A 23,680-nucleotide genomic window follows, 5' to 3' on the forward strand; every position below is an offset into this window, starting at 1 on the left:
ACTTCTTTATTTAGCTGGACTGGATGAGCTGCTGCAGCTTGGTATCAAATAGCTCGGACCTCACTGGCATCTCGAGGCTGTGGAACGGGTTCTTGAGTGCGTAGTCGCTGTACAGACCGTACATCTTGGACAGCACATCGTTGAGCTGCAGGTATGAAGGGTCGGTGACTGCAATGAACTTTATGCCAGTCGCTGTCTGGTAGCAGTGGATGCGGAAGCTGCTCGTGTCAATTGTCTGGATCCCGGTGTCTTTGCTGCCATCAGACCGCGACGCCGGCGAGATGCGCGACGCAAGCGCGTGGATGCCATGGAAGGTGCCTGCCAGGATCAGTGCCTCATTCGACGAGAGCTTTACCGTGTTGGTTGAGTAGTCCCGGTTGTATATCAGGCCGCCTGCCTTGTTAATGATGAACACTGAGTGAATCGGCATCGAGATATGTGCGAAGAAGTGACGATGAAGGGATGGCTGCTGGTCAACAGCAGACACGTGACCCAACTATCGCCAAAGATCTCTCCCTCATCTCACAATTACATAGTATGGTGACCAGCGGAGGCAGGCAAAATTCCCTACCTATGGCGCGCAATAAATGGCACAGCACATAGCGCTATTGTGTATATATTGGAAACGAGAAGGTGAGGGAAGATACTATGAAAAGGAGGAGAAAACAGGCAAGCCAGACACGGGCAGCTTTGCCGATGCGCACAGTTGCTCCAATTTACTCCTGCTGGACATACTTGTCCTTAATGTCCTCCCACTTTGTGCCAGCGGTCTTCTTGTTCCAGTAGCTGTCAAAGTAGGTGTTGAAGCCGATCGAGAACAGGACGCCGCTGCCCACGATGGTGGCAAAGTAGGTCGACTCCTTCTTGAAGAAGTTGCGGTAAACGACCGAGCTGAGCGACTTGGTGAATCCAGAGACCATTGTGGCGAGCTTTCTAATTAAATCCTTTCGGTCTGAGACACGGGCAAATGCGAGAAAACAAAACGACGAATCGTCAAAGAGACAAGGGTGGAGAGGTGTTGGAATTAGGAAGAGAGGATACTGCCGCTGGTCGCAAATTCGAATTGCGACACACGCCCCTCGCCACAAACCCGCCATATCTCTGGATCTTTATCTGCCTGAGCTCGATCGCAATTACATCTGGGGATCACCGGATCTAGTGCGTCCATTCTCTGGCCAATCCTGGTTTCCCACCGGTTCTACTGCCTTTGTCCCGGCAAGTAAGGCGTGGCCGAGCTCTTGCAGGCCATGCCGAGGGCACACCATCGGGGCGGGCATTGTGCTCCTGCTCCTTCTCTCCTCCTGACCCTTCGTGGTTTCTATACTTCCTCTCTTATTCACCTCTGCTATAGACCCTCGTCGCGCGCCTTTCCCCGTTACACGCTTTTAAAAACAAAATAAAATGGCTCCCGATTCGACAGTTGCTGTGGCAGATGAGGTCCAGAAGACCGTTTCGGTCAAAAAGCCCCGCCCGAGCAGACCTGACTTTGACCAGCACAAGAAGGAACTGGCAGCGCTTGATGCGAAAATCGACCAGCTGCGCAAGGAACAGGTAACATACCGCGAAGCATATGCCCACATTCGGCGCTGAGACTCGTGTGCACAGCCTTGTGTACTAGTATACTCATGGCTGCCCCCTTTGTGTACATGCTCTGTAGGACGGCATCAAGAACGAGCTGCTCAAGACCGATACACGCAAGGGCCCCTTGGCTGACAAGCGCAACAAACTGCTGTCGCGCTTGCAGGCGATCCAGCGGGAGCAGGGCGAGCTGCGCAAGTCGCGGGGGAAGGTATTTGACAAGCAGGCGTCACTGACCACCTCGATCAGCCGGAAGGTATCTGACCTAAAGACGCTGAAGGCCAAGTCCACGTTCAAGACAGTGTCGGAGATCGACGAGAAGATTGCCAAGAACGAGAAGCGGATTGATTCGGGCAAACTCAAGATCATCGATGAGCGGCGCCTGGCCAGCGAGAACGCACAGCTGCGCCGTGCCCGCAAGGCTGTGGAGCAGTGCGAGGACGCGCAAAGCACCATTGAGAAGGAGAAGGCGGAGCTGGCGGTCGTCGATGCACAGCTGGCGGACACAAACGCGCAGCAGCTGGCTGATGAGTACGCGCAGCTGCAAGCCGAGCTGGACCAGATCAAGGCGACCCAGGACCAAGGGTGGGAGAAGCGCTCAGGGCTTCTTGACGAGCGCACCCGCCTGCAGAAGGCCATTGACGCTGCCTGGGACGATAAGCGCGCGCTGCAGGAGGAGCACCGCAAGCAGAACAACGACTTCTACAAGTGGCAGCAGGAGGACCGCAAGCGCCGTGCCGAGGAGGAGAAGCAGCGCCGCATCCAGGAGCAGCGTGAGAAGCGTCTGGCCCTTGCCCAAGAGCAGCGTGAAGAGGCCGAGATCCCAGCCTTCCAGGACGAGATCAATGGCTGCGATTCGCTGATCCAGTACCTGAGCAGCTTCCAGATCAAGTCTGCTAGCAATGCGGGCTCGCGGTCCGAGGACAACACCCGGCCGTCATCGGCTGCAAGCAACCAGCGCGAGGTTGACTCCAACGATCATGTGCCAGCTGGCATGGTTGCCATCAAGAAGAGCTCGAACGAGGAGTCGTACTTTGCCGGCGCAGCCAAGCACAAGAAGAAGGCAGGCAAGAAAACTGCCAGCAAGAGCGATGCGCTCAAAATCCCGCTGGCTGTTGCTGAGCGCTTCCTGGAGCTCAAGGTTGATCTGCCCATCAACATGGCTGCTATCCCGATTGCCCTTGACAAGCTAGCTGACCGGAAGCAGTTCTTTATCAGCAACCAGAACAAGGTTACCGAGGAGAACAAGAAGAAGGCCGAGGAAAAGATCGCCAAGCTCATGGCTGAGCTGGATGCGGACGAGAAGATCGCCCATGAATCTAGTTAAACACCAGCAACATTTCGGAACCGCTTTTTAGTCACATGGCTACTTTTGTCCTTACCAAACACGTCAAGTTAATCGTATTCGGTGTGTTGTGTTGGCTAAATGTGGGATTTTGAATAGGTGATACTTAATATTAAAGAAAAGAGAAGACGAGCTGCGCGGACGTACCTTCAATGCAGCCGTTTGTGCAACTTGTCAGAGGCTCGATGCTGCCGCACCATTTCTTGGTACTGGCTTCGAAAAATCGATCTCTATGATTGGGTAGCAGGAGGAATTTGTTCTATATTTTATGTCACTCCAACTTTTTTACTCGATCCAATGCCTGAACCGCTGGAGCACTGGTAGTTTGTTAGCTATTGATATGCAGTTATACTTGTGGAGGGTGTCAATATGCTATGAGATATTTCATGTAGAGTTCAGCAACAAAGCAAAGCATGGACAGCTAATGAGTATGTATAGCCGGTAAGATAGCATGCAGATGTGAACCAAGCCATGCAGTGTTTTGACATTATACAGTTTCATGTGGATATCTTTATCTTCTTTACCTTTATATAAGATTTTATAGTCTAAAAAGTGTCCGACCGTCCGCTAGAACCTTTTGAATTGGTTAAAAAGATAAACCTCTTAAGCTTCAACACGGGTTTGAGTGACTTGCTCTGTAAACTCCCTTTGATCTTGTGCGGCATCTGACCTCATCGGTGAAACCAGGGCGACAAGTTGTTATTGTAGTGGTCACAGGTCTCCACTAGATATCTCCATTGGTTCAGCGCAAGAGCTGCTCTCATTGTCGGTCAGCCCGATAACTTCCATGGCGTCATCATGGTGGTCATCACCAGCTGCGCAACACTCTTAGGATATTTGTTTATGAGCACCTATTGAATAAGGCCATATATCTCTTCTGGTGGTTATGCAATATTTGTAGGTTAATTTTATAAATTAATTTATCTTATGAACACATATATGGTAGCATTTGGGCCACAATGGACCCAGTATGTATAGACTGATTCAAGAGACTGTATCAGTGCTAAGGGCCCCAAGAACCATGCAAGCCAGATCATTTTTAATAAAAAGTTCTTAATGCTATGCATCTGCAATACAGCAAAACTGAACAGCATCATTTCTCTTCTTACTTTGCCTATTGAATTTCTCAAATGAATATTACCCACAGCACTACTGTCATAAAGACATCACTTGGTGGTATTGGCTTCCGTGATTCTATGTTGCCCCGCCTAGAGCAATTTGTACACAGCGTCAATATCATCAAGGAGCATACATACATGCTTGCACAATGGATATTACTCCATCAACTAGCTGATGATGATGCCTTTGACCCTGCAACATTTGTGAAAAAGGGGTTTTTTTCGTTCCATTTATTTATTTATTTATCGCAACCTGAAGGCGAAGACTGTCATATCTGCCGAGGATTTCGTCAACCGGAAGGACCGGCCAGAACTGTCGAGCGCAGATTTCGGTGATGTAATTAGATATCATATTTATGAGTATCTATTACATAATGGCGATATCGAGCTACATGGCGTACGTGAAATGAATCAAGTAGCAACATACGTGGATACCGAGCTGATGACAGCATACAAGAACAACATTGTGTTGCACTATGGCAGTTGCCTACAGCGGATTCTGGCCAAATTGATTGGTATTCGCAGCCGCAAAAACACACTGCACAGTACATTTGGCAATGTGTCCAAGGCTGAGTTCAATAACGCATGTCAAGTGTGTATTTATACACCTGCACAGAAGCTCCGCCAGGCAGTTGCCTCTAGACACCCTGATCTCAGTGTACTCACCCCACGGATGCTTGCAATCTACAACAAGCTGGCACCAGTCCTTAATGCCTATGATGCCAAGTACAGATTCGCCAAAGACAGCCGATACTATGATGCCAAGGTAAATCCACTTAAGCATCTGCGTGCATACATTCGCCTATGCCAGCTTATCGATAATGAGCAGCTTGGCAAGTCTCCCCCCAATGCTTACCTCTGCGGACATCATGGATCCCAGGCCATGTGCGCTTAGACAAGCAAACAATCAAGCAGATGTTTATCTCGAAAACATGTGGGCAGGTTACAGAGATCAACGCAGCAAAGAGGGAAGCAACAGAAGCAAGGAAAGCAGCAGAAAAGGGCGAAAAATTGGCCAAGAAGGCTACACGCGAAGCAGCGAAGATGCCATCAGATGCAACTGAGGCCACTGCAGCAGACATTCCGGCATGTTCCCAACCTGCGGCCCTACCAGAGATCGAAGAACCCAACTGTGAAGTGCCATGGCCTTCTCCGCTGTACAAGCGAGTCATGTAAGTGGGCCATGGCGCAATACAGGCGAGTTTATTCGTCTCGGCTCTTGAACTGCGATCTCGCAGCAGTTCTAAACTTCAGGCTCATTTTCCAGTCACTCTGTGATTCAGGCAGTATTCCTGAACGGTTCCGTCGCTCTATGGCCATTGCTACCGATGCTTCTGGCACCACCCTGGCAACAAAGAGGTCGCGCAAGAGGCGTGCAACATCAGGCGATTCTGCTGCCAGCAGCAGCGAGCCAGCGCTGAAGCGCCTACGCTGAGCAGGCCACCAAGGTGGGAGATGTCCATGATCGCCATTGCACTAACAACCATCCGACACGTTCAAATGACCAGTTCGCCATGATGCTCTTATCGACGTGTCAACCCAAGCTGACTAGCAGCCGAGCTCGCATCGCGAGCAGAGCAATTCTAGTACAGTATTGATTCATAATGAACCTGCTTCCTAGCGCGAGCGGGTTGCCGGCTATAGCAGTTCGGCAAGAGAAGGCGACCCAAGCCCCTTTGCCTGGAGCTGCCATCAAAACTGTGCTGTCAGTGCCAGGCTACCCCGTCTGACTGCTGGATTTGTGATTATTTGTAGCCATTTATCTGTTGCCTCCCCGAATAGCACAATGGTTGGTACCAATGTGAACCACCCTAAAAGCCTTAATCCCGATCAACACTTCCCGCTTGAAAGGATGATCCAATCAGACAATCGCATGGAAATCAACATCACCAAAAGTTTGTAAGCTGCCAATTATTTTTAGCACAAGCACCAGTCCACATTCCGTTCACGCTCCTAGGCCTTGCCCTCTCCTCTTTCCCGTATTTCTGTTTTCCATTTGTTTACCAGCACTTGACACACACCAAAAGCGCCCCCGTAGACACAATAATGGCAAAGGAGGACAAGCGCATAGAGGAGGCAGCGGTAGATCAGTCTGCTGGTGTGGCCCCAGTTGACAAACCAGAAGCCGGCAGAATTAAGAAGAGTGGAAAGAAGGGCAAAAAGTTTGCAACCAAGGTACGACACTGCTGCACATAAATATTCTGCATTGGCAGAACCCCCTTGCCAAGCACTAGTGCCTAGGCAGCGACGCGGTCCACGTAGCTATCCACAATATCTTTCTCATCTTTTTCGCTTACCCACCCACACGTTAATATTCTTAGGATTCAATGCTCAGCATCCTCAGCCAGGTCAGCGGCATCGAGGAGATGCGGCTCGAGAAGAAGATGAAGCGGCAGCAGGTTGTAAAGTCGTTGACAAAGGAAAAGGAGAAGAAGTCGATGGAGCGCAAAAGCAAGATCGGCCGGAAGCTGGTAAGTTTTGGATATTGCACCTCCAACCTCCGCAACGATATTTCCCTCCGCACACAATATACGAGCCTAATAAGTGGTGGAATATAGGACGATATGAAAGCCAAATTGCTCGAGAAGACGATGCAGAAGCGGCGGGCGAAGAAGCAGGCCAAAAAGTCTCCGGGCAAGGCTGGGCTGTCCCGCACGCTCAGCGCAATCAACCGGGAATGGGACAGCGATGAGATTGCGTCCAGTGGCAGCGATGCTCTGGCAGGCGTCGCCAAGCCTAAAAAGACTGTTTCATTTGCCATGTAGAGGGCATTCGGCTTCTGCCCCTGGAGATAATATTAGAACGAGAGGCCTGCCCCTTGTTTTTGTGTATTGCATGTTTTCAATAGCGCATTCTTATTTGTTTTTCTGCTAGTTCGTTTGTCGACATGCGTTACACCTTGCTTGTGTGTTTTCTGTTTGGTGTAGCACGCGCTGCAACCAACAAACCAGAGCCGGCATCCGACCCGCAGCTCCAGGCGCTGCGGATAGCTGGCGATGAGTTTGATCGTGCGCTGCAGGGCACCAGGAACATCATGGTGCTGTTCCATACGCCGTCATGTGTTTACTGCAATAAAATGGCGCCCGAGTACGGCAAACTGGCGGCCGGCTTTGAGGGCAGTCATGACGTCAGGATAGCGACAGTCGACTCGAGCCGCGATCGCGATCTGTCGCACAAGTTCGACGTCCACGCCTACCCGACCATTCTCCTGCTTGCAGACAATGGCAAGCGCACAATCAAGTACGACCGGTTGCGCACGGCGAAGGACATGGCGTCGTTCATCAAGGACAAGACTGGCGTGGCTAGCCCCAAGCCTGTATGATGTGTCTCTCTGAGCATCAGTGAACTCGGCAGTATCCGCAACCCAGGCTGTGATGCGGTGATCCGGGAAGGCACTGGGAGATCACGGTGACGTGTCAACAATTGATTCCACAATTTGGCAAACGTTCTTTGCTTGGCCCGATGTGCGACAGCGCGCCCATTTTGCTGGTGCAGCTGCAGCTCGGCCCTTTCGCCTTTCTCTTCTCGAGTTTTTCTTTTGTTTTTTACTTGCAAACACAGAGAAGAAATCGCCCTTTATAAGTAATGTTGTTCAATATCAAGGTTGCAGCCGTCGCGGCTGTTGCTGCGCTGGCCACCGTCGCGCTGGGTGCGGGCAGCGGCCCTGTTGTGGATTTGACGCCCAAGAACTTCAAGCAGGTGGTTGATGGCAGCAAGGATGTGCTTGTCAAGTTCTACGCCCCGTGGTGCGGCCACTGCAAGAACATGGCTGAGGACTACGAGAAGCTGGCCGAAGGCTACAGCCATGCCAGCGACATTGTGATCGCCGAGGTCAACGCCGACGAGCACCGGGACCTGGGCAACCAGTTTGCTGTTCAGGGATTCCCGACGCTAAAGTTCTTCCCCAAGGGTGAGGACATCAAGACCCCTGTCGATTACTCGAGCGGCCGCGACCTGGACTCGCTGGTGGACTTTGTTCGCGAAAAGACGGGTGTTGCTGGACGCATCAAGAAGCCTGTGTCGCTGGTCGAGGAGCTGGACTTTGACAAGTTCAAGCAGATCGCCCTGGATGAGGACAAGTTTGTTTTGGTCGAGTTCTACGCCCCGTGGTGTGGCCACTGCAAGCGCCTGGCGCCCATCTATGCCCAGCTGTCCGAGGTGTTCCAGAACGACGACAACGTGGTGATTGCCAACTATGATGCCAGTGAGGACACCAAGATCCGCGACGAGGTCACGATCCAGGGCTTCCCGACTCTGATCGCCTTCCCGGCTGGCAAGGACGCCAAGCGCATCGAGTTCGAGGGCGACCGCTCGCTCGAGTCCCTGGTTGCCTTTGTTAACAAGCACGCCGGCACCCAGCGCACTGCTACAGGCACTCTGGACCAGACTGCTGGCCGCCTGGCTGCCCTTGATGCCCTGGCACGCGACTTCATTGATGCTACCACCGCCCAGCGCAAGAAGATCATCTCCAACGCCAAGGTGGTCGCCAGCGAGGTGCACGACAAGGCCCAGGCCAAGTTTGCCAAGTACTACGTCAAGGTCATGGAGAAGGTCAGCAAGGCATCTGACTTTGCCGCCAAGGAGTCTGAGCGTCTGGCTAACATTGTCAAGAGCGGCGCGGTCAACGCCGGCAAGCTCGACAGCTTTGCCATCCGCCAGAACGTGCTGGATGTGTTCTTGGGCAAGGCCAAGGATCTCAAGAACCAGGATGAGGCTGCCGAGGCCGAGGCCGAGGCTGAGCATGTCAAGGACGAGCTCTAAGCAACATTTTTCTCGTATAAAAATCCAATTGTCAGCAACATTTTCTGTCCCCCTAAGCAATTGCCAATGGGCTACTGGTGCCAAGTATGAATTTGTCGAAATGCGGCGAATGGCGGGAGATTTGGCACTACTCGCTGACTAGTACTGGTTTCTTTTGTGTACAATGGCCAACGAGGCGACGCAGACACCAAACCCGATGTGGACACCCGACGCAGACTTGTCGCTGTTCATATCGATGATCGGGCTAAGACCTGTCGGGATTCACAGACACTTTCGCATGGTCAACATATACACGCGGCTAATGGGACGGCTCAGCAACAGGGATGTAAAGCCAGCAGATGTATGGAGGCGACTCGAGACACTGTATGATATGGAGCTGCTAGAGGAGATGGAAGATGAGAACGAGGACGACGAGGACGACGAGGCCGAAGATGATGCGGAGGCAGAAGAGGAGGATGCGGCACAGGATGATCAGGCCGAAGCTGGTTTGAGGCCAAGCAAAAGGCGGAGGACCACCAAGGATGAATCTGAGGAGCCAGACGATGAAGAAGACGATGAAGAAGAGGATGAAGACGAGGATGGTGAGGGCGAAGGCGATGGTGAGGGCGATGGCGAAGATAGCGCTGGAGAAGATCAGCACAGCTCAGAAACAAATATTCCACCATCCAGTATCGGCACCGTACTGGACGCATCGGACCCGCTGTTCTGGCGCAAGGCCAATGCAGAATTCGCACTGCCATGGACGGAGTTTGGCACGATGATGGTAGAGGCGCGCGGGGCGGGTGTCGATGATACGGACGACATGGCATCTGCTGCAGATCCCTCATCTTCGAAAAACGCAAGCCCAGAGCCTGAATCCGACGACAATAACAACGACGATGACGATGACGATGATGATAACAATGAGGACGAGGACGAGGACGATGAGGACGACAAAGAAGACAAGTCCTATGTCTCGACGCGGCGTCGTGGGCGCTCATCGACACCGGTGCCGCGCACCCGTTCAAAGCCGCTGGCCAGCACACGTAGCAAGCGGTCAAGCAGAGGAAAAATAGCGTTTTCTCGTGTTAACAAAAAAAGAAAACGGCGGTTTACTTCTTAGCGTCAGTCGCTGAAGATTCGTTGTCCTGGGGCTTGGTGTTGTCGGCTGACGTGGCTATTGTGGCCGCAGCTGTGTCGTCATCTTTGCCACTGGAGATGCGCAGGTTGTTCATGATGTACTTTGTGACCATCTCGCGCAGCGCGTCCTCATCGGCCTCGTCGGCATCATCGGCCTGCTGCATGATCCAGTTGGAGATATCCTGCAGTTTTTCCTCCGACACGTTGACCTGGTGCTGCTCCTCGGCCTCGTCGACTTGGTCGATCTCTGGCACCGGGATCTTGAGGCGCTCGCACAGCAGCTCAGTGACCTCAATGGCTTCGTTCTCAAGGGTTTGTATGGACAGGCGTCAGGCCCTCACTATTCTTGCACTCAGGATCGGCACCGTGCTCCAGCAGCAGCTCAGCACACGCCTTGTCCTCACAGATATGCAGCGGTGTGTCGCCGTCGGCATCAGCCGATGTTGACGTTACCCGCCATTCTCCAGCAGGTACTTCAGCAGCTCCAGGCGCTTCCACGAGGCGGCAGCGTGGAGGGGGCTGTATCCGTTGGGGTCCTGGGCGTTGACCTGCGACTTGTCCGCCTCGACGAGCTGCTTGACGCGCTCAATGTTGTCGTCGCTGACGGCGATCCAGATGTTCGACTCCTTTGGCCATTGTGCTGGGCGATAGAACGGCTAAATATCGTGTTTCGGTGAAAAGAAGGGGGAGAGACGAAAGAGCAGTGACAGCTAGAATTTCCTCTGGCGGGCCGGGCTATCCCACTCGCCCCCCCCATCGACCCAGCCTGGCCCGCATCAATCCAGTTATGGCTGGCTCTTTGGGACCACCACCAGGAAAGCCGTGCTTTTTGCCACTGCCCTTTAAAAACACTGCTATCCCCGAGTCGAGTCCTGCTCTTCGGTTCTGTGGTGCCTGCTGCGGCTCCACGAGTGTTGGGTGAAGGACGTTTTATTTTTATACAAGGTTTGGTGGTGAAGGCGTTACCTGAGGTGCCATACGGCTGACCGCTACTCCGGGCGGCAGCACGTAAATAAGCAGATTTGCGGCAGCGGGCGGAGGAGCGGCCAGGACAGAACTGATCTTCGCAATACCGAGCGACTGCTTGAGGCGCATCAACAGCACGAAAAGCAGGCTTGTGAAACGTCGATCGAACGAGTCATTCGAAAAGCTGACAGGGACAAAAGGTGGTGTATAGAAATCCAAGGGCGCTTATTTTCCGAGGCGGTTTCTTTATCTCTACTGCCCTCCAGCTACCAGACTATTTATACGGTTTACCATAGACTATTACAGGCTTGTAACAATGAGCAGTTCTGGCTTCGGCTCCGATTGCGGAATAGCAGCGCGTGCAATCCTGATGCAAACCGGGCTCCCATGCGCACATTCCTTCGGGCGAGGTAAGCAACCCCCTCTCAGAGCCACGCCCTGGGGTTAAGAAATAGTGAATCGAGGAACAGGAAGCTGGCTTGAAATTTGTGGCTGCAACCTCAGGCACGCTTGTTCAGCTTGCAGTTCACCAAGTGCAAGGAGCGGGGCTTGTGAATCGAGTGCACTCAGAACACGTCGCCTCCTGCTCGCGCCCTTAAGCGCCCAGTCTGCGTGAACTGCCACCCTTGCCCCAGTCGCATAACGTGGTTGACTGAGGGAAAATCAGCAACACGAGCTCAGGCAAAAATCTTTTGTGGCGACGCAAGAGATCCGCGAGCCTGTGCCTTGTGCGGGAACACCGGTCCCCGCTCACAATTGATATTATAAATAGCTGCCTCTCTGAAGAGCTCACAGTGACACGTTCTTGGCCAGTGAACCAGTCAATGCTTGCAACATACCCGCCGCTGAGCTGCAGAGTGCTGTTGCCCACGTCTGCTTTCCTTGGCTGGTGGGGATAGAGATACGCATGATGTGAGAACGCGGGATTCGCTGCAGCACCCGCTCCCTACATAGATTTCTCCGACAGCTGGCTACACTGGCAAATGTTCCATTGCAATGCCTGAAGGAAATAGCGTTGCCAGCAAATGAGGGAGTGTAGTGGTGCGAAAAAAAGATATGGCATTATTGCACCTTGGGATCTTGGGCTGAGGGCCTCCCTTCCCCCCCCCCCTCACACTTGAAAGAGTAAAGTTGCAGTTTGTGTGGAAAACAAGGGGGGAGACGTCCATATATATAGGTCAGCATTTCGCGCACGAATGCCTGCTCAAACAACTAAACCCGGAAACGCCTTATTCCTCCACCCACCTCGCTCATTTGTTCATTGCCATTTACTCCGTTCTGCAAAAATTAGAGATAACCTCTCCGACTGCAATAGTTCGACTAGGAATATCTGTTGTACCTGTACAGTCTCTCTACACACAATTCCTAATCCATCTCTATAGGGACTGACCAATCTGGCCAATGTTCAACGCTGCCAAGAGAATACGCGCAGTCGCAGGACCGGGCGGCAGAGAAGCAAAGGTTGCTATTGTCGATGAATGCCGGCGAGCACACGTAACGTGCAGCACTGCTTGCAGATGCGCGACAAGGTCAAGAGCGCCCTGGGCGATCGGGACCAGACAAGGGCGCCAGCATTGCGATGCTGGTTCGCCACGGCTAACCAGTATGCCGCCGTGCAAGTGGGAATCCTGGCGCCTGCTGGCGGTGCAGTTGTGCCTCTGATCCCATTTGCACCCAGACCGGCGAGCTCGAGTACTTCATCACAACTCGGAGGCCAAGACACGCCGGTTTTAAAATGAACCACCCGCGGCCGCTGCTGACCTAACGTGCAAAGCGCCGTGCTCGACCGCTGCAGGGGCCAGATTCGGCCTTGTCAGCAGCGATGTCATCCATGACCTGCCCAACCTGCCAGAGCGACCGACCTCGCTGTCGATGATGAAGGCAGGGAGCGCTGTTCATCTAACTACACCAACTGGCAGCCACCGGGAAGCCCAAGGTGTGGTTCTGACACACGACCAACATTGCGGCCCCAGATTACTGACCTCGAGGAGGGCCTTGGGGATGGACGCACCGAGGACCGTCTGCTGCAAGCGTCCGCCCTGCTGCAACCACCTGCACGGCATTATTGTCGCGGCTGTGCACTGCGGCTGTGGTCGGGGAGCCACACCGAGATGCTGCCCAAGTTCGACAAGGAACGCGTCTGGAACCGATCATCGACGGGCCGGCAGGACGTCTCAATCATCAAAAATGGGTGTGCCACCATGTAACGACCCCGCCATTTGTGCAGGCTGCCGAAGGAGAATGCCGGCCGAGCGCCAGCGCCCAGGCTATACACGGGCCATGAACAGCCTGCGCTGACTGCTCTGCTCGGCGGCCCGGCCGACATCGGTGTTCCGCGCTGGCAAAAAGGCCACGGGCCAGAATTATGCTGGAGGCGGCGCTAAACGGAATGTCTGAAATCGCATGGCTGCTTGAGCAACGACGGCCTGAACCCCGCAGAACCGCAAGGCCGGGTCGGTGCAAGCCGCTGCCCAAGGTGCTAGTGCGCCTGATAGAATCCGAGGTCAAGGACGTGACGAGACGCCAGGCGCATCAGGCACCATCCAAATCAAAAGGGCCCAATGTGTTCCACGCCTACTACGGCCTCATCCGAGAAAACCGCCAAGGAATTACACGTCCGACGGCTGGTTCATCAACCGGCGATGTGGCACCGCGACTCGGGACGGTCCTCTACTACATCATGGCGCAATGACGTTCGACATCATCAAAAGTAGGGCGGCTTCAAACTGTCGGCTCTCGAGAAATTGAGCGAGAGCTTGCTTGAAGCACCGAACATTTGTCGATGTCCGCGGTCGTGGCGGTGCCCAGCGGAGGACTGGGCGAGGTCGGGCGCACTGCCGTGCACCGCTCAAGCCCGATAACGACGCTGACCAATCGAGGAGCGTCAGGCCTCTGGTGTATGAGCGCATCTCGCGCTACAAGACCCCGAAGTGCTGCGGTATCGTCGACGAGCTGCCCCGGAATCTGCAATGGGCAAGCTCGACAAGAAGGCCTCAATGGCTATGTTTTTGCGTGAGGAGGGCGGACTGCTCGGACACACTAGATTGTAATGACGGCGTGCGTCTATTGGGGGATCGATCTCTTCCACATATTCCCACATATTGTTTTAGTCTACCTTTTCCTCTTCTTCTTTTCCTTTACACAGTGCAAATATAGGCTGTGGCCCAAGCACTCATCTGCCCTCCTGGGCTGCGCTAATCTATGTCCTGGAGATGGTGCGGATAGTGGCAAGCTATTGTCAAACTGCCGAATTGCCATGCAGCTGGTCGCGGCGATGCTGCTGGGCTTACTAACGGTGGCAGAAAGTCGAGCTCGGTCTTAACATGAGAATGAAATGCGGAAGTTAATGTGTGGCATATTATGTCCCAGATGCCCACTGTTCGGCCTACAGATTCGTCTTGCTAATACAAAAAGTAGAAAACATACTTCCTAGTGACATGCTAGGACGCCGCCCGATGACATGCATCCAGGCTTACTCGCAAATTGACCACGGAAAAAACTGGCAGCGAAATTGCGACGAGAAGCGCCGATCTGCTATGCTGGCAGGTCGCGGCTGCGCTGGCTATCGGCCCCCAGCCCCCCACTCTGCCTCTGCCCAGGCGCTTTCAATACAAAGCACGCTTTGGTTTATTTTAGCTTTAAGTCGCCGCGCACATCATGCAAGAACACGATATGTTGGACCTCCATTAGCTGTATAAATCTAACTGGAAATCATCGCTTCTCCGCTCCAATCTTGGGCGGCTGCACGGTCGCATCGCGCAGTCGTAGGGCGGAGCCCGCATTTCTGCGACTCTCTCCGGCACTAGCGTAGCCGACACTGCAGCCGAGCTGCCGCGCCGGCGTCAGCCCAGGGCGGTCCCAAATCGAGCCAATTCAGAAATCCCCGTTCCCATTGGCACCAATCCTTGCTTGGGCTCGGCCAGCAAGGGAGGGGTCGTCGCCCAGATCGCAATGCGTCGATCGCGCGCTGCAGCGCCCCATTCTCACCCAACACTGCTTCGCTCCGCAGTACGCCCTCGCCAGGTCCGTGGCCCAGGTCCAGCATCCCCTTCCGCTTCTGCCGCAATAAGCCCGGGGGCGAACACTCGCGCAGACTCACATTGTTTGACTGCCAACGCCAGCCAGCGTCATGCGGATCGCGGCAGAATCCTCCCACGTAAGTGCAGCACGATAGACTCCGCAATCGCACTATGGTTGGTCTGCAGTGGCACCATTGCCAATACGCTGCAAGTCACCCGAAGACGCCTCCCGGTTGCTGGCTGCGGCTGCTGCGTCGCTGCTGTCTGCTGCAGCGGGGGGACTTGCGAGACTCAATCTCGCGAGTATGTACTCGCGCTAGCGCAAGCTGAAGAAGTCGTCTGGTGCTGCTGGCCAGCGAATCAGGATCAGGATGTACGGGTGCTTTGCTGGGATCCTTGTAACTTTGCCGGCAGTTATCTTAAACTCGCTGTTCTTGAAGCCGAATCACAACAGGATCAGGCGCGGCGCCCATCACGCTAGGTAGCAAAGACGGATCGGCGACGGCCTCACCATTCTCCTCACGGCTGCGCTGATAAATGGTCCTGGAACCCAGGGTGGGCGTGACGACAGGTCAACAAAGACTGCAATTTCTCCTCTCAACCCAGTGTCGAGTGCCCACGCGTAGCACTCATCTGCACGATCGGCGATGCGTCTCGGGAATTAGGCATTGTTGTAGGGCCCCCTGCTCGTTGCTGGTGCGCTGCCTGGCGCTGCTATCTGCGTGCTGGCACACCGAGTTTTCAATGTTTCTCTGAAACTGGCCGCGACAGTAGCGTCTGCTATGCAGCACATGCCGCCGTCCAGTACGCGCATCTCCGTTCGAGGTCCATAGCTAGCAGCCCTGTCTCGCTGGCGCTGCGGCGAGTGTTTCTGGCGCTGGGAAGAGCTGGTTGATCTCGTACTCCTCCAGGGTCTTCCGCGACTTTAGCCTGCCTTGGGTGACTCTGCAGCCTCTGTGCAGGTTGGCTTTCGGATCACCCTGATTGGCGTCCCATTTAATTCGCTGGCATCGACTTTCACGACTGCCCTGCGCAATGTCGCTGCTCCTCTTGTCATCAGTGGCCAGCAGCAGGCCCCGGTTGGTGAAGTGATGGCCAAGTACACGAATGCAGGTTTCTCGTTGATTGCAACGAAAATGTACTTCTTTGCAGCAGGTCCACACTGCAAATCCACCGCTTCAGCCTTGCCCAATGCATAGGCCGCTACGGGTTATTCTCTCTGACCACAGACCCGCGCGGCCTGCGCGGCTTGCGCTGGGACGACAGCTTTTGAAAAAGAATGTGTTGAAAAAGAAGCAGCATCGCTGTGCAAGCACTGGGTTGTTCCTGCGTATCGTCCTCTGGAGATATAGCGCAATGTAAAACTCCATGACGTGTCGTTGAGGAAGCCGCCCCTGTACAGGCGCGAGATGTCCTGCCCATCACCGAACGTGCCTTGCGCTCGCCCAGCGGGGTACTCAAAACTTAAGCGTGTAGTCAAGTAGTGGAAAAATTCGCGCTTGTGCCCACAATTCGTCGTCTACCAGATGAGTCCGAGCCGACCTCTGCCAGGCAACCTGGCGTCCGTTTGACGCGGCCGCCTGTGCTGAGACGTGGGTGACGAAGGGGCCGCCGAGAACTGGTCTGGCTTGGCAGCCAGGGTGGTTGCTTGCTGTCCGCAGCCTGGTAGCTCCTTTTCAACGCCCCATTCGTACCATCGCTGTCATCAGCCGCTGTCGTCATCACCGCAGCAGCTGTCGCTTGCGGGTGCTTGCTGGCCGGAGCCAGTAATGGTGGCCTGATGTGAAGGGTCCTAGCGGTGGCCGCTGCACTGTCCAGACGCTGGACAAGCCGAAGCTAGGTCCTGGTTTCTGAAGCTTGCTACAGCGAGATCTTTTCGCCCCTGCTCATCCTCTGACGAAACGAAAATCAAGTCAAGTGCTGTAGGCCTGGTCAGCTCTCGCCACGTGCAATATATGACACTTCAAATCGTGTGGTGGCCAATCGCTGCTGCGCATCAAACACCCTTGGCAATCCGTCAATCACTGCCGGCAATGCGGCCTTGGACTGGGATCTGCCCAGCACATGAATATCATGCTGATGGCCATGTCGCTGCTGCTGCGGATCAAACCAAGCCAGCTCCTCAAACACTCGACTCCATCGTCGATTATTGGCTGACCCGCATAAATACAAAACGCATTCGTTTCAAAGTAATCCAGCGCGTCATGTCGTTGGCGTCAAAACTTCATCGTGACGCTGCGTCCTGCAGACGCGGTGATTTCAAAACGAGCGCCGCAAATAAAGTTGACTGTCAGCGCAGGCGTAGAGTTGAGCAACTGCACTGCCGACATGAGTCGGTCTGCTTGAACGTGGGTTTCCGATCTTTCAACCCCGACGCAGCGTCAGAATGCTTTGCTGGATGTTCCTGCCGAGGAACTAATCAACACAGTTCTGCAGTCTGTCGACGCTTTGCCCTCCGGGCTGAACCTAACTGGAGAAGCCTGTGGTGCTGATGTGGGGCGATGTGGGCGATGTAGGTTACGTGGGCGAGAGATGGCGACTCCAAGAATAATTGACGCGTGTCCATTGACTTTCGCGCCCTGGTCAAGCACAAGGCCCCGGCGCTAGGATGGCGAGGTCGTCGACTGATACTCTGTGTATATTTCTGGCAGCTTCGTCGTGATCTGAGTCCGAAGTAGAATACGCCGCTCGCCGCAGCGCCAGTAGCGCGATGTGTGATGAGCTTAATTCACCGCTGTTTGATTAGGCGGGCGTGGCGAGCAGCCGCGCCTCGGTGGTGTGGAGGAATTGCTTATGCTGCTGCTGCTGTGGCTATCGTGCTTGCTGCTTAGGTTGCAAGCCGGCCGCAATTGACACTTTGGCGGTTTCAATGAGCCTTATCGACGCAGTATCCATACAGTCTCCGCGACTGTTGCCCTGGGCACAGACGACAAGGCGGCGACGAGTTTACTGCATCCTCTTGCAGGCGAATTGGATGGACTCTCGCAGGCTGCCACGCGGCATTTGTGCCAGAGCCTGGATTGCTTGCTAGAAGACGCTTGTAACTTGCAGCAGTAGATCCTAAGTCCATACTGCGTTCTCTCAAGCTACTTCGGCGTGACCGACTCATTTGCCTTGTTGAGTACCTCTAGGCCAGACGGTGATCCTCTGCCCACAGATGCTGCCCCGGTCAGATCCCGGCACTTGTTGGACTAGGCACTCATCGACCTCAATCAGCTCTTCGCCTCGGCCCGTGGCCCCATCTTCCGGGTCGCATCTGAATCGTCAACATGCATCACGCGAACCGTCCTGGCTGCGCTGGGTTTGTCTGTGGCAGCCCATGACCTCTGAAGAATTTAACCGGGGGATATTGCTCTGGGCGGGGCCATGCTTTCAAACTGGACTGACTCGTGACTGACAACCCCCTTTTTCTGCCACTGCCTCGCTGCTGGGTCTGAGATTCAACTGCCAGCGTCCCTGCGCCTATCTCTTTGACTCTGTTTGTGTCGCTGCGCCCAGTGCCCCCGCTGGCCGTCTGTCCGATGTCTTCTGCTGTACGGGGGCCTCTGCTGCTGCGCGTCTGCGGCAGAATGCTTCCTTCCATTAATATTCTTGAACTGGCAAGGCGCTGCTGCGCTTCTATGATAAAGAAAAAGGGACGCGTTAGAATGCAGAGCGCTTTTCAGCTGCTTTTTTCTCTCGAAATGACTCAGCAGCAATGCCAGTAACCTACCTCTGGTAATTTGCAGAAGTAGTGGGGATAATCAGAATGACCGTGTTTCCGTTGAATGAAGTGGTTTTTCAGCTAAAGTGGCAGTTCGCATTTGGCTGTGTTAGCGTTTATGTTCACTGGCATGGGCCCGCCAGCCACGCTCGTGGTAAATAAGCAGCGGCGCTACGAACACTGGTCTTGTCCGCTCATAAGTTTGCTGTAAAAGGCGGCTCGCCCGCTCGTTTGCTTTTGGCGTGGAAAGGTGCAATGGCCGATTCGCAGAAAGAGTTGAATGAATAGAAAGAGTAGTGGTACACGGGAAAATATGCAAAAAGCAGACAAGCCTGAATGAGTGGCAACAGAAATGGCTCCTTGTTGGAGAAATAAGCAAGATTATACGGTGGCGCACGGTGACTCGATGAAAGACGCTGCGCTAGCCAATATTTGCTATATGGGTGTTATTGGAATAGGCCGCCCGCCTGTGCAGGCCTGAACAAGGCTGTTGCCCCGTCGTATATGCACCCACGCATGCCCGGCTCAATCACAAGACACTTTTGGCTGTTTTTGAAGGTTTCTCATTTGCTTTGCTAGAAACAAAAGCTTGAATTTTACACTTCAAAAATGCAAAAAAAGAAAAAGGAAAGGATAACGATAAAAGGAAATAGAAAAACAGAGGTAAGAGGTTGGTGAGGATAAGTAGTGGGATAATGAGATCAGACGTGCCCGGAGGCGCGGCTCCACCTTAGTCTATTGCGAGGAAGCTAACGGCGCCTTGGATGCGTCGTTGATCCTTGGGTTTCCTTCTCGCAGGTCCCTTGCGTCGCGCGAACATAAAGTCCAATAACCTCCCCCCGCAGGCGTGCTGATCTGGAATCCGTGGGTGTCGGCAGAAGATGTGTTCGCACGCGAGCCACTTGTTGTCGTCTGCTTCACGCAGCGCACTCGCGAGCGGCAAGCTTGAAGGCAGCCGGCCCGTTGTTGGCACTGTGCCCGCTTCGTCGGCGTTGAGGAGCCCGAGAGGCCGACGGAGAGCCGCGACCAGCGGCAGGGCATGCCGAACCAGGCGCCGAGCTCGACAACGAGGGAGGATGTGTCGGGTTGGTGTGAATCAGGATTCAACCAGTGGGTTGTGATTGCAGTGGCCGGCTCCGAGACGTGCTTGCCGACTGCGCAACTGCTGCAGTAGTCGCTGATAGTGGTGGTGGTATGGAGTGGCAGTGGTGGTAGTGGGTGGTGGTAGAGCAGCGGCGCAGCGGCGGCAGCAGGCAATCGCGTTTGTTCATTGCAAGCCATCCACGGCAAGGTGACTGAAATGGTAGTGCGGCCGGTTGGTGTCTGACTGGCGGCAGCGGAACGCATATGTGAGGCAGAACATTGACAGAGGGCGTTTGGGGGAGCTGTCAGTAAGGAAGAGTGCCGGGTTAGAGCATCTGCGTGATAGTGTTGATTTGGCTGTGTTCGACATGGCAGCATATAATGGCTCATCTGCGCGGCATACGGGAGAAAGCCCAGAGTCGAAATTAAGCAATAGGGGGACGTGCATGAAACGTATGTACACACATCTCTAGTCCAAGAAAACACCCAGAGTCCAGACGTGCGCTGGCCCTTTCCCCTCACAAAAGGGATGTAAAAAAAAGTGATCCGCTTCGTGGGCCCCCTCCCTCACACCAGCAGGCGAACAGCAGGCAGTATTGCCTGTGCCCGTGTTGCCAGACTAGAAGACAGGTGAGAAAATGGAGCCAGAGTAGGCAAAGGGGGAACAGAGGGAGAAAAATGGCAACACTATAATGCCGGCACGTGAGAAACGTGCTGACACCAGCCGTCGCACGCTTTTTTCTAAGCGCAATTGCCTGTGGCCCGCCTAGACACGACAAAAAGCAAAGAACGCTGGGTGGAAAGTAAAACGTAACTGCGCCAACATTGCTGGTTCTGCTTTTGGCTGGCTTTCCTGCTCCTTGAAGCATTTCGAGAGCACTATTGTTGTAGAGTGGGGTTAGCCATAGAAGCCGCAGTTGTTGACGCAGAACTTCGGCTGCTTGTGAAATCGGGGTTCTTCTCGCATTGCTTGTAAAGAAAGGAGGTGCTGTCGATGCGCGTTGCTGCTGCTTACGAAAAAGAGAAATGAGGGCTGCAAAAATGCAAGAATAAAGGGGAGAAAAGAGAAAGAAAAAGAGCCTGAGGTTAAGGGCAATAGCTTCAAACTCCAAAAAGAAGAAAAAGCACTAGATTTGGTGTCCCAAAGCAAAAGAAGTGAGGGAAGCGAAAAAGAAGAAATATTAATTATGAGCGTGTGTGCGAAAAAGCAAGAGAGTACACGCAATCGGGGCCGGCGAGGCGGCCTTTATACCGGCAAAGGTCAAAAATAAACGCCCACACGCCCATTGGCCAGCCCCCCGCCGAAGCGATCAAAGTTTGGCCAATTTATAATTTGTGGGCTTGGCCTCTGCTGCGGGCGGCACTTTTGTATTTCCGTTGAAGGCGATATCGCTCGATGTGACAAACAGCCTGCTCTCTAGAGGATTAGTAATTACCGTATTTGTTGGTCTTGGCCGCGCCTTCTCTCCCGATAGCGGCACGACGTTTGTGTTGCATTGGGAGCGTGTGTACCGCCCGAAACCTGTAAACAATGGTAGTTGTGGTTGTGGTGGTTGTGGTGGTTGTGGTGATGATGGTAGGGGTAGCAGTGGAGCTGGCTGCAGGAAATTAAAGCAAAGCGGTCACAAGAACAGCTGGCACATAGGGCCCACATCAGTCCGTTGATCAGCCAGCCAGCCAGCCATAGCCGCAGCCTCAGTAGCAGCCAGCTTCGAGTGTGTTCGATCGCGTTCTGCCTCTGAATACTGCTTGGCTCATCGTTCGCTAGATGATGCACCAGTGCCGCAGGGGTTCCGTCCTGTCCAGCGAATCGAATAGCAGTTACCCGGTGCCAAATATAGAAGGTGGGCCCACACAGCAGGCACAGGAAAATCAAAATTGTCACCGCTGAACACGCGGGCGACAAACAGCGCAAAAAGAGCCCCTGCTTTCAGCAACACGCAAAATGTGCGGTCGATCGGGCTGGCGACTCTGCGCCTATGGTCCAGAATACTGCCTACTGATCGGCGTATATTGCTGCTGGCCATGCTACGGCCCGCATTATCGTATAAACGGAAGAAATGAAATGAATAGAGAAAATCGAGCGAAACTAATGCGTTTCTACGACTTAGACCTTGGAGTTATCGACAGGCAGGGGCTCGATGTTCCAGACCTCCTCGGCGTACTCCTGGATGGAGCGGTCAGACGAGAACTTGGACATGCGGGCAACGTTGAGGATGGACTTGGTGATCCACTCGTCGTGGTCGCGGTAGGCCTCCTCGACGGCCTGGTGGGCCTGGATGTACGAGGGGAAGTCGACAGACAGCAGGTACACGTCACCGCCGCGCAGGATCGAGTCGATGAGCGGCTGGAAGATGTGGGCCTCGCCGAAAGTGCCGGCCTGGATGAGGTCGAACGCAGCCTGCAGCGCCTCGTCCGGCTTGGGCTGGTGGAAGCGCAGGTAGTGGCGGAAGTCCTCGACCTCGTGGGCAAGGCAGCCAAAGAAGAAGATGTTCTCCTCGCCAACCTCCTCGCCAATCTCGATGTTGGCGCCGTCGACAGTGCCAAGGATGATGCCGCCGTTGAGGCAGAACTTCATGTTCGAGGTACCCGACGCCTCGGTGCCAGCAGTCGAGATGTGCTGCGAGATGTCGCTGGCCGGGATGATGGACTCGGCGGCGGTGACGCTGTAGTCGGGGATGAAGACGACCTTGAGGACATCGCCAATCTCCTCGTCGTTGTTGATGACCTCGGCCACCGAGTTGATCAGCTTGATGACCTGCTTGGCAACCCAGTAGCCCGACGCAGCCTTACCGGCGAAGATGACGACGCGGTGGAGCTGCTTGGCGCGCTCCTCGGCAGACATCTTCTTGAGCTGGCCGTAGCGGTGGATGACGCTGAGGATGTTCATGAACTGGCGCTTGTACTCGTGGATGCGCTTGACCTGGATATCGAACAGGGCGTTCGGGTTGACCTTGATGCCGGTAGTGCTGAGAATGTACTCGGCCAGGTGGGCCTTGGCCTGCTGCTTGGCGGCCCACCAGCGCTCGCGGAAGTCGGCATCGTCGACCTTGGCCTCAATGGCCTTGATCTTGGTCAGCTCATTGATCCACGAGCTGTCGCCGACGACCTCGGTGATCAGCGCGCTCATGGCCGGGTTGCACTCGTTCATCCAGCGACGCGGCGGACACGCCGTTGGTCTTGTTGATGAACTTGTCCTCGCCCCTGCACCTTGACAAAGTCAGAGAAGATGGTCTGCTTGATGATGTCCGAGTGGATGGCAGCGACACCGTTGACCTTGTGCGAGCCGACGCACGCCAGGTACGCCATGCGCACCTGCTGCGGGTTCGACTCCTCGATGACGGAGATGCGGCGCAGCAGGTCGCGGTCGTTGGGATACCAGCTTCTCGACCTCCTGCAGGAAGAACAGGTTGATGTCGTAGATGATGCCCATGTGGCGGGGCAGGATCTTGTCGAGCATGGGGACCGGCCACTTCTCCATGGCCTCGGGCAGGATGGTGTGGTTGGTGAACGCAAACACGCGCTTGGTGATGTCCCAGGCGGCGTCCCACTCCAGGCCCTCCTCGTCGATGAGGATGCGCATCAGCTCGGGCACGCCCAGGGTCGGGTGGGTGTCGTTGAGCTGGATGGCGACAAGGTCGGGCATCTCGACCCAGGGCTTGCCGGTCTTCTTGAAGCGCGCAATAATGTCCTGCAGGGTGGCCGAGCAGAACAGGTACTCCTGGCGCAGACGCAGCTCCTTGCCCTCGTTGGTGTTGTCGTTGGGATACAGCACGTCGGTCAGAACCTGGGCGGCAACCTGGCCGCCGGTGGCACCGGCATAGTCGCCCGAGTTGAACTTGTTGAGGTCAAACAGGTGGTTGGTCTTGCAGCTCCACAGGCGGATGTTGCCGACGTTCTTGGTTCCGTAGCCCGGGACAGGCACATCAAATGCCATGGCGTCGTACACAACGTCGCTCTCCCACTTGAAGCGCCGCGGGTTGGTCGG

The 23,680-nt window shown here is 54.5% G+C and overlaps 4 protein-coding genes across 4 annotated transcripts; 2 read left to right on the plus strand and 2 right to left on the minus strand.

Annotated features, from left to right (window-relative positions):
- Positions 1–716: 716 nt before the first annotated feature.
- DL89DRAFT_227226 (uncharacterized protein) lies at positions 717–920 on the minus strand (the record flags this gene model as incomplete). Its single annotated transcript, XM_040884846.1, has 1 exon — positions 717–920. The coding sequence occupies one exon, from the start codon at positions 918–920 to the stop codon at positions 717–719; it is 204 nt and encodes a 67-aa protein (XP_040739873.1).
- An 11,068-nt stretch (positions 921–11,988) lies between these two features.
- DL89DRAFT_270635 (uncharacterized protein) lies at positions 11,989–14,299 on the plus strand. Its single transcript, XM_040888780.1, has 9 exons — positions 11,989–12,381; positions 12,405–12,531; positions 12,566–12,614; positions 12,690–12,828; positions 12,861–13,078; positions 13,249–13,452; positions 13,482–13,597; positions 13,637–13,830; positions 13,866–14,299. Exons 1-9 carry the CDS (start codon positions 12,289–12,291, stop codon positions 13,935–13,937), a joined length of 1,212 nt encoding a protein of 403 aa, XP_040739874.1. The 5' UTR covers positions 11,989–12,288; the 3' UTR covers positions 13,938–14,299.
- On the plus strand, positions 14,281–14,649 carry DL89DRAFT_95336 (uncharacterized protein). The gene has a single exon (XM_040892291.1). It carries the CDS (start codon positions 14,325–14,327, stop codon positions 14,583–14,585), a length of 261 nt encoding a protein of 86 aa, XP_040739875.1. The 5' UTR covers positions 14,281–14,324; the 3' UTR covers positions 14,586–14,649.
- Positions 14,650–19,344: 4,695 nt separating this feature from the next.
- On the minus strand, positions 19,345–19,956 carry DL89DRAFT_260750 (uncharacterized protein; the record flags this gene model as incomplete). Its single annotated transcript, XM_040885817.1, has 1 exon — positions 19,345–19,956. The coding sequence occupies one exon, from the start codon at positions 19,954–19,956 to the stop codon at positions 19,345–19,347; it is 612 nt and encodes a 203-aa protein (XP_040739876.1).
- Positions 19,957–23,680: the final 3,724 nt, after the last annotated feature.

The sequence above is a fragment of the Linderina pennispora genome (genome assembly GCF_002104995.1).
Source record: "Linderina pennispora strain ATCC 12442 chromosome Unknown DL89scaffold_21, whole genome shotgun sequence".
NCBI lineage: Eukaryota > Fungi > Kickxellomycota > Kickxellomycetes > Kickxellales > Kickxellaceae > Linderina > Linderina pennispora.

What these genes read in the sequence shown, in the direction of transcription:
- DL89DRAFT_270635 (XM_040888780.1), top strand. Translation starts at nt 12,289, where the DNA reads ATGTTCAACGCTGCCAAGAGAATACGCGCAGTCGCAGGACCGGGCGGC. An exon ending in TCGGAGGCCAAGACACGCCG is followed by an intron (nt 12,615 to 12,689) that starts GTTTTAAAATGA and finishes TGCAGGGGCCAG; the next exon opens with ATTCGGCCTTGTCAGCAGCG. An exon ending in CCCCGAAGTGCTGCGGTATC is followed by an intron (nt 13,831 to 13,865) that starts GTCGACGAGCTG and finishes GCAATGGGCAAG; the next exon opens with CTCGACAAGAAGGCCTCAAT.
- DL89DRAFT_95336 (XM_040892291.1), top strand. Translation starts at nt 14,325, where the DNA reads ATGCTAGGACGCCGCCCGATGACATGCATCCAGGCTTACTCGCAAATT.